This window comes from Microcaecilia unicolor, chromosome 4 (assembly GCF_901765095.1).
Source record: "Microcaecilia unicolor chromosome 4, aMicUni1.1, whole genome shotgun sequence".
In the NCBI taxonomy this organism is placed as follows: domain Eukaryota; kingdom Metazoa; phylum Chordata; class Amphibia; order Gymnophiona; family Siphonopidae; genus Microcaecilia; species Microcaecilia unicolor.
This window is the reverse complement of record NC_044034.1, coordinates 240,638,245-240,652,040: the sequence shown is the minus strand read 5'-3', so window position 1 is coordinate 240,652,040 and position 13,796 is coordinate 240,638,245. Positions and strand designations below refer to the sequence as shown.

The window sequence follows — 13,796 nt, the reverse complement described above, 5'->3', positions numbered from 1 at the left end:
TGAAAGAGATCCAAGCCACACCCACGAAGTTCAAACTGTCAGTGGGGAGGGTGAGGGGAGGAAATGGCAGTGCTTGATGAAAAAGAGAGCTCAGTTTGATAGGAGATATACTATAGGATGTCATTCTGAGGCCAGGCTAAGTCTAAAGCAGGAGAAGGTATTCTCTGCAGCCTATCTGTGAGATGGAAAATGCTCTCTGAAGCTGCTGCTATAAGTTGTTAGTTTTCTCTCCCTGAAAGAGATCCAAGCCACACCCACGAAGTTCAAACTGTCAGTGGGGAGGGTGAGGGGAGGAAATGGCAGTGCTTGATGAAAAAGAGAGCTCAGTTTGATAGGAGATATACTATAGGATGTCATTCTGAGGCCAGGCTAAGTCTAAAGCAGGAGAAGGTATTCTCTGCAGCCTATCTGTGAGATGGAAAATGCTCTCTGAAGCTGCTGCTATAAGTTGTTAGTTTTCTCTCCCTGAAAGAGATCCAAGCCACACCCACGAAGTTCAAACTGTCAGTGGGGAGGGTGAGGGGAGGAAATGGCAGTGCTTGATGAAAAAGAGAGCTCAGTTTGATAGGAGATATACTATAGGATGTCATTCTGAGGCCAGGCTAAGTCTAAAGCAGGAGAAGGTATTCTCTGCAGCCTATCTGTGAGATGGAAAATGCTCTCTGAAGCTGCTGCTATAAGTTGTTAGTTTTCTCTCCCTGAAAGAGATCCAAGCCACACCCACTACCGTTTTCATCTCCACCACCTCTCGCGGGAGGGCATTCCAAGCATCCACTACTCTCTCCATGAAAAAATACTTCCTGACATTTTTCTTGAGTCTGCCCCCCTTCAATCTCATTTCATGTCCTCTAGTTCTACCGCCTTCGCATCTCCGGAAAAGGTTCGTAGGCATTTACTTCAGGCCTGCTGAATAGCAATCCTAAAGTAAAATGCCTAGGCTATCTATACAGCCTTTGAATATTGCTTTTGTATTAATAGTGGCCAATGGTCAGCAGCAAATACAGATTTGGGACCACTGACTATCCATACAGTAGAGATGGTGTTTAAAAAAAAAAATTATGCTGACCGCCAGCTTTACTTTACTGCATTTAATGTTTCACCTCACCATAAACTTGAAGCGAATTACAATAAAGTACATAGCAAGTCATCATATGTTACCTAAAACCACATTACACAGCTTCAAAGAAAAATTTCCTATAAAACCAATCCTTTAAACTTTTTTTTAAATCGAGCATGACAATGTATCTGACGAAATTCTAAAAACTGACCCCAAAATATTCTTTTAGGTTCAGCCCAGCGGCTTAATGGCAGTACTGCTAACCTATATGGTTGATATTTTGAGCACTTAAATTTGCTATAGTTACTACCCCTCCTTCCGTTTTTTACTACAGACTTTTTCTTCCTATATTAAAATACTTAGGGAGTATTTACTCTGTAGGTGTTTTCGGGAGGTGGAGGAGCCTATGATGTTAGCCATTACAGTTGGTGTCCTAATTTAAAGGTACCCTTGGCTTTTGAGGCTATTTTTTTTTTTTATAAAGAATTGATATAAGTGCCAAACTAACAACTGAAATTCAGGGTATTAGTTTACAATTGATAGTACTGCACATTGCCATATGGAAGATATGGGTTTGATTCCCAGGTCAGGCCATTTAATCCTAGGGCTAACCCAGGCTAGGAATGTCACTGAGGTAACAACCAAAGGTCCTGCAAGGAGGAAGTCCCAGTTATTGTGCCACAGTGATACCTAGAGGCCAGATTTAAGGTCCATGATTGAAGGGTTCTCAGTCAGCCCAGGTGCAAGACCCTAGACAAGAACTGTTACTGCAATGACTGAGCTAAGTGAGTTGGAAGGAGATATATAGGCCCATTGAGTCAGACCCTAGTCCTTGCTCCCACTGAGATAATTATAAAGAAGCAGGAGAAAATTGCCAGGCCCTCTCAAATAAATAAAGCACCTCTGCTAATAGAAATAACAGCAGTATAGTTTTCTAGTTGGACCAGTTGGCCTTTCAAGATATACAGATTAACTTATTAGGTTTGAAACAATATGTGAAATGAGGCAAGAGTACATTGTTGCCTGCCGAAATGTGTGAATGAAATCTGTACTCTGTCTTACATAATGGTTCTGTACTAAATGCCTGTTTACGTAGCATATTTGTGTTTGCCAAGATCAGGTGCACTTATCAATAACTTGCTTGTGTATTTCAGTGGCCGAACTCAGAAGCAGGTTCTTGACTATGTTAAAGAAGGGGGATATAAGAAAGTACCATTTGAAAGGTAAGAGAGAGATGGAGTACTGGACTAAAGTGTATAGAATTTAGAAAACAGGGAATATTAGGACTGTTCCAATCCTTCCACATCTTCATTTTTTTTGCAAAGGCTAATTTTAAAGTACAAATACACAGCTGTGTAAGTTTCTGTGTTTAGTAGTCAATAGCATAGGGTAAGAGCTTTGCAGGGAAAGCATCGATAAATTTAGGGGCCCTTTTACTAAGGTGCATAGGTGCCTACGTACATACAACGTGCATCAAATTAGAACTGCCGTTGGCTACTCCGTTCCCTGGGCAGTAATTTATCATTTTTACGTGCATCCGATACGCATGGCAGAAAATATTTTTTATTTTCTACCGCGTGGTGCTAACCGGACTGTAATCGGCAGTGTACGCACGCTGACAATTACCACCCTGTTAACGCATGAGACCTTACTGCTAAGTGAATGGGTGGCGGTAAGGTCTTAGGCCCAATATGGGTACGTGCCAATTTTTATTTTGCCACATGTCCATTTTTGCCCCAAAAATAAAAGGTCTTTTTTGCTGGCGCACCTGTGTGTATCCAATACATGCGCCTACACTAGCGCAGGCCATTTTTCGGCGCACCTTAGTAAAAGGACCCCTTAATGTAATAGGAACAGAATATCTGGGTCCAAGCCCATCTCATTCCATAGTTTCTTAACTTTAAAATCCCTGTTAAAGTATTTGATGGATTTGGTTTCCATGCCGTAACTTCAGTATGTGTGATTACTACTACTACTACTATTTAACATTTCTAGAGCGCTACAAAGTGTACGCAGCGCTGTACAAACACAGAAGAAAGACAGTCCCTGCTCAAAGAGCTTACAATCTAATAGACAAAAAGTAAAGCATTTAAATTTAAAATATTTAAGCAGTCAAGCACAAGAGAACAGTCACAGAAGGACAGAAGATGTTGAAGGGTGGTCAGTGTGATTAGGTGTAACTCTGGTTGGAGTAGTGGGAGAAGGTGATAGAAGAATAGAAATGGGTGAGGTAAAGTAATGAGTGGGTTGATAGGGAGGTTATATAAGACATGTCACTCTAGGGGTGGGTGGGTAGAGGGGTAGGGTGGGTAGGATTAAGTCTAAAGCAGGAGAAGGTATTCTCTGCAGCCTATCTGTGAGATGGAAAATGCTCTCTGAAGCTGCTGCTATAAGTTGTTAGTTTTCTCTCCCTGAAAGAGATCCAAGCCACACCCACGAAGTTCAAACTGTCAGTGGGGAGGGTGAGGGGAGGAAATGGCAGTGCTTGATGAAAAAGAGAGCTCAGTTTGATAGGAGATATACTATAGGATGTCATTCTGAGGCCAGGCTAAGTCTAAAGCAGGAGAAGGTATTCTCTGCAGCCTATCTGTGAGATGGAAAATGCTCTCTGAAGCTGCTGCTATAAGTTGTTAGTTTTCTCTCCCTGAAAGAGATCCAAGCCACACCCACGAAGTTCAAACTGTCAGTCAGTGTTGCCAGGTGGGCGGTTTTACCGCCCAATTGGGCGGTTTTCCGCGCCCCGCCGCGGGAAATTTTTGCCCGCGGCGGGTTGCGGTTTTTTGGGCGGTTTTTTAGGCTTCCGGGCGGCTTTTTGGGCGGCTTTTTGATTTTTTTCGGCCGCGGGGGGCGGGGTTAGTGACGTTTTTGGGCGGGGTTAGTGACGTTTTGGGCGGGGCCGATGACGTGGGAGGCGGGGCCGATGACGTGGGAGGCGGGGCCGATGACGTGGGAGGCAGGGCCGATGACGGGGAGGAGGGGCTGATGACGGGGAGGCGGGCCCGATGACGTGGGAGGCGGGGCTGATGACGGGGAGGCGGGCCCGATGACGTGGGAGGCGGGGCCGGTGACGGCGGGGGCTGGGCCGGTGACGCGGGGGTGGGGGTGTCAGGGGCGGGGTTTGTGTTTGGGCGGGTTTTGGGCTGGTTTCTGGCCCGGATTGGGCTGGAAAAAAAATTTCTACCTGGCAACCCTGCTGTCAGTGGGGACGGTGAGGGGAGGAAATGGCAGTGCTTGATGAAAAAGAGAGCTCAGTTTGATAGGAGATATACTATAGGATGTCATTCTGAGGCCAGGCTAAGTCTAAAGCAGGAGAAGGTATTCTCTGCAGCCTATCTGTGAGATGGAAAATGCTCTCTGAAGCTGCTGCTATAAGTTGTTAGTTTTCTCCCCCTGAAAGAGATCCAAGCCACACCCACGAAGTTCAAACTGTCAGTGGGGAGGGTGAGGGGAGGAAATGGCAGTGCTTGATGAAAAAGAGAGCTCAGTTTGATAGGAGATATACTATAGGATGTCATTCTGAGGCCAGGCTAAGTCTAAAGCAGGAGAAGGTATTCTCTGCAGCCTATCTGTGAGATGGAAAATGCTCTCTGAAGCTGCTGCTATAAGTTGTTAGTTTTCTCTCCCTGAAAGAGATCCAAGCCACACCCACGAAGTTCAAACTGTCAGTGGGGACGGTGAGGGGAGGAAATGGCAGTGCTTGATGAAAAAGAGAGCTCAGTTTGATAGGAGATATACTATAGGATGTCATTCTGAGGCCAGGCTAAGTCTAAAGCAGGAGAAGGTATTCTCTGCAGCCTATCTGTGAGATGGAAAATGCTCTCTGAAGCTGCTGCTATAAGTTGTTAGTTTTCTCCCCCTGAAAGAGATCCAAGCCACACCCACGAAGTTCAAACTGTCAGTGGGGAGGGTGAGGGGAGGAAATGGCAGTGCTTGATGAAAAAGAGAGCTCAGTTTGATAGGAGATATACTATAGGATGTCATTCTGAGGCCAGGCTAAGTCTAAAGCAGGAGAAGTTAATGTGTGAAATGTGTGTCTGTTGAAATGTGTGAAATGTGTGTCTGTTGAAAAGTCACTGCACTTTTTATACTGCAAATCCTGAGGATTTTTCTTTCAGGAGCTGACAGCAGATAACACAGTAAGGCATTGTACAGTGATGTCAGCTCCTCTTCCTGAAATTATCACAACTGCTAATAAGTTTTTAATGCACAGTACTTGAACGTATAATAAGTCTTTAAGCTGGTAGATATGACCTGTAAGCCTGATCAGCTTCTATCAGGTAAAATCAGGTTTATTAAAAAACTATAATAAGGTTTTATTACACACACTCTATTTACGTTTTACAAATGGGTGCCATCTGACAGGGTTTCATACTAGATGTCTTGAAAGTGACTTTGGGGTGTTTTTGTTCCTCAGGAAGTAGCTGCTTTGACTACTTCATGAACAGTGTTTAACTGCATAATTTGTTTCCTCCTAGGAAGCACAGTAGAATTTGTTCAATCAGGAGCTTGTCCGCACAGCCTTCAGAACAGCATCCAGAGGTGCCAAAGCAGGTCAGTAATGGAGATAAAGTGCTGTTTCACGCTCTTAATTGTTTGTAAACTTAACTGTTGAGTTGCAGATCTGAGTTCTGTGCAAAATTACTTTGTGAATAGTTGCTTTAAATAAATATGCATAATTTGCAGAATTATCCGAAGGTGTTGGTGAGATAGTGCATCTGCTATTCACTGGTAAGGTTACAGTTATTTCTTGAACAGTCTTAAGATAAGTTTACAGAATCTCTAAGTAATGAAAAACAAAAAAAAAATGTTTTTGTAGCATATGCTTTTTGACCACAAGAATCTTATTTAATATCTATTTAGCACAGTTCAGTAGTGATCACTGCCAGAGCTGAGAAGTTTATTTTATTTTATTTTTGTTACATTTGTACCCCGCGCTTTCCCACTCATGGCAGGCTCATGTTCTTGAGTTAAGCAGTTGCTGTTAAGGTAGTATGAATGTACAAATTCATAGGTTCTCTTGTTAATACTTTTACAATGCTGGTTTCTCGTTGCCTTCAAAATTGTTTCCTAATTTCACTGTTGATTAGACAGCGTCAGGATGTTTAGCACTGGTAGACGTTGCTCCCTCTTTCATGATCAGCTCAATTGTCATGGCTTCTCCTAATTCTAGAACAGTGTGTGTGTGTTATAGCTTGTATACCTGCATGATTTTGGACTGCTGTTCATTAGGTTCATGACCTTTGTATCTTTTCTTTAATGGTGTCTTTTTTTTTTTTTCTTCCAGAGCTCTAGCTTTATGTTTGGAAAGGATGGTGAGCAAGCAATAGTGCTGAATGTTCAGCAGGGGAGAGAAGCAAACATTTCTGCAGAAGATTGCAGAACTGGCAGAAGCCCGTCTTTGAGGAAGAGTTCCAAAGAAGACGACATGATGGAGGGAGCAGTAGCAATGGCAATGGAGGAGGAAGAGAAGCCTGCCAAGGACAGGATACAGCACAGTACGCCTCAAGCTCAGCAACCAAGCACAGGTCCAGCATCCAGGGCTGCTCAAGGCAGTAGCAGTTCAATTCCTTACATTGACTGCAGTGATGCAGATAGTGAATATGATATCTATAGAGGGTACTTAGTTCGATCGCAGTCTGAAACAAATGACAATTATGAGGGTGATTTGCCCAGTAGTGCTTCCTTTCATCAAAGAGATGAAGGTTTTAAACAGGCTAGATATAGGGACTCCTTATCATCCATCAAGGCTTCCTCTCATATTATAGAGGAATATATTGATGATGACCCTGGTAATTTGTCTTTTTATGCCAGTGGCAGTCCCAGAATGCCAAGACATAGTTCTCTTATAGATGAAATATTTAGAGGTCCAGACAGCTGTAGTCCATTGGCTACTCCTTTACCTCCTAGTAGCAGAGCGTCCACTCCAAATGATAGTTTGAGCAGAACAGTATCGCAGGGCTATATTTCAGAGAATGGTCATGATGGCAGGATTATTACAATGGAAGGAGATGGTCAAGGCTCTAGGTGCTATGGTTATGGTAAGTGTTCCCCTGTTTTGCATAGGCCATGTTTTCAAAAATGCCAAAATCAGTCAGAAACTGACCCATTCATATTAAGCCACATGACAACGACTCCAATTCCAGAGTACAGAACAGAAAGATATTGCAAAGAGAGGTTGGCTAAAATGGTTGCTTTAGAGGGTAATGTAATGGGAAATGAAGTCCAAGCTACTAGGAAGACACAACAGACCCCAGTCATGCACTCCTTATGTGGTAGTACTGTGGAGGATCATTTGAGTTCCATTCAGGTGGTGGATGGATCCACCAGTAGTGGATCAGAATCTAGTGATACTGATTCAGAAATGATGAGCCCTTTCAGTCATCCTCTTGTGTTTGGGAATCCCTTAGTTCTGAGTTCCTCTCCAGTGCCTAGAAGTAAGTACTCTTTTGGGAGCCTCAAACTAGATGAAGAAGCAGAGGTGAATGGGGAAGATGATGCATCTGTCGGCCTCAGTGACGAAGATGGTGCAAATGTCTTCAGTTGCTAAGAATTGCAGAATATACAGCATTGATAAGGAACTTAGTTACTGTGAATGCATATAAGAGAAGTTCTTTGTATAAATTTAGACAGAGGTGAATACAATTGCACTTGTATGATTGATAGACCATTGAAAATATGAAAAATACAATTTATATTGATCTTTGGTTAGTAATGCAAAACTTTAGGGGTGGTGGCTGGTAGTACCAGTGTAAACTGTGCTAAAGTTCATCGGTGAGCTCCCCTTCTTGTTGACTAGATTGAGAGAAAACTGTCAATTTTGACCTACTTGTACAAATAGTCTATATGGTTATTGCTATATTGAGGCAGGGAGTTCTGATTACATTAGATTGCTTGATTAAAAATATACCCCCCGATATTCAAATCTATTTAACCGGCCAGACACAGCTGCTGACTGGTTAAATAGCATATCAGCACCTAATCGCTAATATTCAGCGGGAAATAACCGGTTAGCACCTAGTGCATAATCGGCTATATTGCACGACTTATCCGGTTGGGTGCCGGATATTCAATGCGCGTCTCTAGAAGTGGCCTGCCATTGAATATCTGGGTTTAACGCTGGTGGCGGACTTCAAAAGCGCTGGCCATCTGTCTGAATGTCGGGCCCATAGGTTTTAGCTATGATTGGTTAGTGTTGGTTAGTATTGCCATAGTTCACTTTTTCTTGTTAAGAATTGTGGCCACAGTTTGTATTGGTTTCAAGTCGCTGTGGATTAGCACTTTTGATAAATTTGTAACAAATTGATGTTCTTATTGTAGTTATGCCAACAAAATAGAACAAATTGAAGCTCATCGTGATTGGGATAGCTTTGTTTTAATAAGTGATAAGATTTTGATTTTTCTGAAAAGGGGCTTTTATCAGTGCCTCTTGCAGTATGAAGGATAAAACTGAAACATAATCAACTCTGCCAACTATTTAAAAAAAGTTAGGTTTTAAATATTTTGCTTAATTTCTGATATAATTGTGTCTAATAAAGAGGGTTCTGTGTAACTCAATAAGGGCCCCTTTTACAAAGCGTCGGTAAGCTATGGGCTTACAGCTCGCTAAAAAAGAAACACCGCCAGGCTACCGCAGCAGCCCGGCGGTAGTTCCCACCCTCAGCGGTAATCGGTCAGTGCTGCGTGCTGGCCATTTACTGCCAGGATAGTGCGGGAGCCCTTACCACCACCTCAATGGGTGGAGGTAAGGGCTCCCTCCCTCCCGAAATGACCACGTGGCAAGTGCTTCGCTTGCCACACAACCATTTTCTGGAAAAAAAAGAAAAACCTACCATTTACCCACTGCAGTAAAAGAGGGGGTCTCGGCGCGCATCAAAAACATGTGCTGATGCTTGCCTTAACTTGGTAAAAGGGGCCCTAGGTGCACGATTGGTGGTTTGGTGAACTAAGCTGTTTGGCAAGCATTTGTAGACAATTTTATTGCTGTTTGAAAAGTAAAACATTTAAAAACAACATTTTTAAAACAACATGAAAGTAGTTTAGGTAGAGGAAATATCTTTGAGGCCAGCAAATGTTTTGTCTTCCCTGAGCATACACAGAAAAATACATGCGCATTCTTGCACCCACATAGGAACTAAATTAGCATGTTTGAAGCTTGTGGTGCTAGTTGTTAAAATGTTGGCCTTAGCTAGTTTGCATATTCAAGTGTACAGCGCTGCATACGTCTAATAGCGCTATAGAAATGATAAGTAGTAGTAGTAGTGGTAGTAATTTCCATGTAGTTCATAACTAGTCGTAATTCAGTTGCTTTAAGCATAACGAGAAATCTTATCAAAAGTCAAACCTTTCATTCATTTTAGCTTGTGCTACTGCTGCTATTGTAAGGTACACCCAGGGAAAGCTACTGCTTGTTCCTGTGGATAAGTAGCATGGAATCATGCTACATTGGGGGATTTTGCCAGATACTTTGTGACCTGAATTGGCCACTGCTAGAAAATGGCCTAGATTAACCTTCGGTCTAATCCTGTATAGAAACTCTTATGTTCTTAGGGCTTTCAGCCCTCAAGCTAGTCATATTTTGAGGATATCTACAATGAATATCCATGAGATAGATGTGCTGGCACTTCCTCTGTTGTGTGCAGATGTGTGTCACACCCATTAGTGTGAACATTATGTAAACCTGATTGGATTGGGGGTAATCAAAGGCAGGGTTGAAAACCTCTGTATAGTGATTATTTATATAATACTACTAGGCATAAACAGCTTAGAGTGTAGTCAAGATGCACATACAAAACATACCATATTTTATTGATTTATAGATGGGGATACTAATCGGGGAAAGGGGAGATATGATTCAGACTGGGACAAATTGAGGGCTCCTTTTACTAAGCAGTGGTAAGCCAAATGTGGACTTACTGCTCGCTATACAGGAAGTACTGCCGGGCTCCCACCCCTAGCGCGCCGTCATTTCCGGCGCTACAAAAATGTATTTATTTTTGTAGCACCGGAGTGTACCCGGCGTTAATTGGGCAGTGCCGCGCGCTGCCCAGTTACGGCTGGGTTGTCGCAGGAGCCCTTACCACCACCTCAATAGGTGGCAGTAAGGCGCCCCCCCCCCCCCCCCCCCCCAAAAAAATGACCGTGTGGCAAGTGCTTTACTTGCCACCCGGCCATTTGCTGTAGGAAAGCGAGACTTTCCTTTTACCAGCTGCGGTAAAAGGGGGCCTCAGCGTACATGTAAAACATGCGCCGACGCCAGCACTTGGCCCCCTTTTGCTGCAGCTTGGTAAAAGGGGCCCTGAAATAGCAAAGTGGTAGACTTGGAGGTAAAATCAAGAAATACTTTTTCACAGAGGGGGTGGTGATTGCTTGGAACACTTTCCCAGTGGAGATGATAGGGAGACAAAAATAGTGACATAATTTAAAAAATGCGTGGGATAAACACAGAGGATCCCTTATCTGCCATTGTTTATTATTGTTATGTTAATTTCCTATTCTACCTGCTGATCTTTCTGATAATATTCTTATGTCCAAATTATGTTCATGTATTTTTCTCTTTCTTTCCTGAGGAAAGGACTTTCACATTTGCTAAATCCATGATTTTAGTTGTGTGGTATAGGTAAAATTTTCTATACAGTTTCTTTTAACAACTTTTACACCTCCCTAAAATGGAGAAAAAAGAATTTGGTTTAAAAGAAAAAAAAAAGTGATTCAAACGTTCTTTATAATTTTGCTTTCTCTATAAAAAGCACACGATTAAAGTAACATAAAGATTAAGGGGGGAAGTTATCAAGCTGCATTATGGCAACCGCCCAAGTTATTTGCTTTTGAATGTGTTAAATGGCAGTAAGCTATATTACCATAATGCAGCACTAATGAAGTCACTATGGGGGTAAATAGTAATGAGATTGTTTTATATGCTTTTGCAAGTGCCATAATGCAGTTTGTGGTAAAGAGCACAAGCTGCGTTACAGCTGGAAAAATAATCCCAGCAAAAAGCTGGGGTTATTTCACCATACTGGAAGCATCAGACCTCGACGTCACAGCGAAATGCTTTTGGACTGCATCTTAAACGGGCTGTCGGAGCACCCCCTCCCTCTGATCAGAAGGGCCATTCCTAGTCAAAACCCTCAAATTCCCCCCCCCCCCATCAGAAGGCCCACTTCTCAGTAGTCCCCCCCCCCCCCCCAACCTCCCTGGTGATCCAGTAGATCCCGACACAACAGCAGTCCCAGTCACTTCTGCCTTTGCCAGCAGCTTCCACCAAAATGGCACACTTGACCCCTACTCTAGGGGTCACAGTGCCATTTTGGAGGAAGGCAGGAGCAACTGGGGATCACTGCTGCCCTGGATCATCAAGGACTTCTACTGATAGGCCCGGGGGGGTGGGGCAGGGGTCGATGGGCCCACTGGACCACCAGACTTTTTTGGGGGAGAGGGGGGGTTTGGGAGGAGTCCATTGGACCACCAGGGATTTTTTTTTAGGTTGGGGAGGGCCTCGGGAGGGGTCCACCGGATCACTGGGGATTTTTATTAGGTTTGTGTGTTAGGACTTTCTCTTTTGCATACAGGCATTACAATTTGTCCAAATCCTTATAAAAGAAATATATCGCTTTTTTGTAAACCCTTTAGTCTTACAACAGCAGGTGGTGCAGATTACCTGTATCTTTAGCTTTGTGATTAGTTTGGAGTTCAGACACTGCAGTCAGTAATGTGCAATAGGGAAGACATTGACTTGGGTATCACTCTAGGAAAGCCATGTGTTTTGAATTTGAGTAGATGTCAAATGGAAGGCTTTATCTTTGCAGCATGAAGCTAAAATCTCAGTTTTTGAGTAAAGACAGTGCAGGATAGTTGGTGGTGGTTAGTGAATTTTGTGTGTAAGTGCATGCAGGTCCTTTCCTTACTTGTATATGGATTATTATAGACTGCATGTGAAATAATCTCTTAGCAGAGAATAGTAAAGCAATATTATGTTAATTATATGCAAATATTAGAAAACTCCATAAGAAATGCTAAACATGAGCTTCCCTCTCACCTCAAAATGATAGACTTGTAGAGTTGTCTTTTATTTCTCCTTTTTTTTACTAATATGAAGTAATGGTTTTTTAATAATACAAATATCAGGAATTGAGATTGAAATTATTGTCACGTGCTGTATACTTTTCAGTCCTTGCAGACGCATTTATAGTGACATTTTTATATAAACATTTTATTTTTATATGTAACTTTTTTTTAAAGCTGTGTAAACTACTGATGCATTGAAAGTATTAACAGCTAGCTGAAATGGCAAAAGTGTGTTTCAGTTGTTTTGTTAATTTTATATACATTGAGCACAGTATAATTTTCTTCCAGATTTAAGAACGTAATAGAAACAGGTTATTTACAAAACAAATATAGTGCCTACCTAGTGGTTTTGAAGCAGTGCTGCATATTGCCATGTAGAAGGGCTGGGCTCAACTTCCAGCTTGGATCATCTGCTCCCTGGGTTGGCCAAGCCTAGGGATGTTATATTTATAGCCCGTGGTCATTATACAGCTGCAATATCTAGTATCTGGATATTAGGCCCAGGATTGCAGGGTTCTGGAAAGATCCCTGGTGCATGGCCCCTCAGCTGAGGACTGTTGCTGCAATGGCTGGACTGAGTTGGCACCCGAGTGAGTTGGAAGGAGATATAAAATAGGGGGAAAAAAACCTTTGGATGATTGAAAATGAAGATCGTGATGGCAGATCCCAGCCCTGGTTCCAGTCAAACTGGAAATGCGAAGGAGCAAAGGAAAACTGCCAATTAATAGAAAAATTGAGGATAATGTCAGCGGTACTCTGAGCATATAACTTTTAACAGAGAAGTTATCCATTGTATATTAAGCCAGCCTTTAAGTGAAAGTGAATAACTTTAAAGGTGTACAAAGAGCCCCTGAATTTCACTGCTTTCAATATAACTTTAGGCTCCTCTTCTGGGCCATCCTTTTAGCCATATAGCAACATATAGCCAAAACTTATGCCTTATCTATGCTGGCATTTTTCTGAAAAGCCCTTAAATGGAGACCACTGGATGCTGGCTGCGTTAAGGCTTCTGAACATGAAGCCTATTATTTTTAAATCAGGTTTTACAACTTGTAAGAAGCTACATGGGTACTGTGGAAGCATACCATTTAACAAGAAATAAAAGCATTAGGTTTCTGAAGGTGGGAGTGTACCTCTTCTCCTTATCTCCCTTCTATCATCTTCTTGGTGACAATGCTTTCCTTCCCCTGCCCTTAACTTTCTTGATGTCAGTAACTCTCGCTTCGACAAACAAAGGAGTGAGGCAAAAACAGCAAGGATTTCCAAAATTCAAGAATCTTTATTGTAGTCACAAAGTCAACACATATCAGACCCAACACTGCCATGTTTCAGCATGTGAGCCTGCTTCAGAGGTCATCAAAACCTTTCAGCGTGTGTCGATACAAATACAGATGACGTATATTAATGGAATGCGATCCTTTGCTAAGTCAAATTGCAGTGCCCGTATGGAAATCAGGCACTTGTGCTTTGCTATGCGTGAACAGTTCCAGAAAACCAGTAACATTAAGCATGCAAACAATAAAAAATAAAAAGAAGGGAAAATCCAAGACCTCGCAAATGTGTAGCTCTTGCTTCACCAGCAATGTTCAGTATCAAATCCCTTGGTGATATTCCTACTCTCTGTGTTAGTGCCTTTCCATTCCTGTGGCCGTTAGTCGTGCTTCTTTGATCTCAT

The 13,796-nt window shown here is 42.4% G+C and overlaps 1 protein-coding gene across 1 annotated transcript in view; it reads left to right on the top strand.

The window, feature by feature from the left end:
* The window catches only part of FARP1 (FERM, ARH/RhoGEF and pleckstrin domain protein 1), a 424,664-nt gene that overhangs the window by 241,748 nt on the left and 169,120 nt on the right, over positions 1-13,796 (top strand). Inside the window, 3 exon segments of the mRNA XM_030201356.1 lie at positions 2,212-2,280; positions 5,533-5,608; positions 6,342-6,582. Of these exon segments, the coding sequence (XP_030057216.1) occupies positions 2,212-2,280; positions 5,533-5,608; positions 6,342-6,582 (386 nt within the window).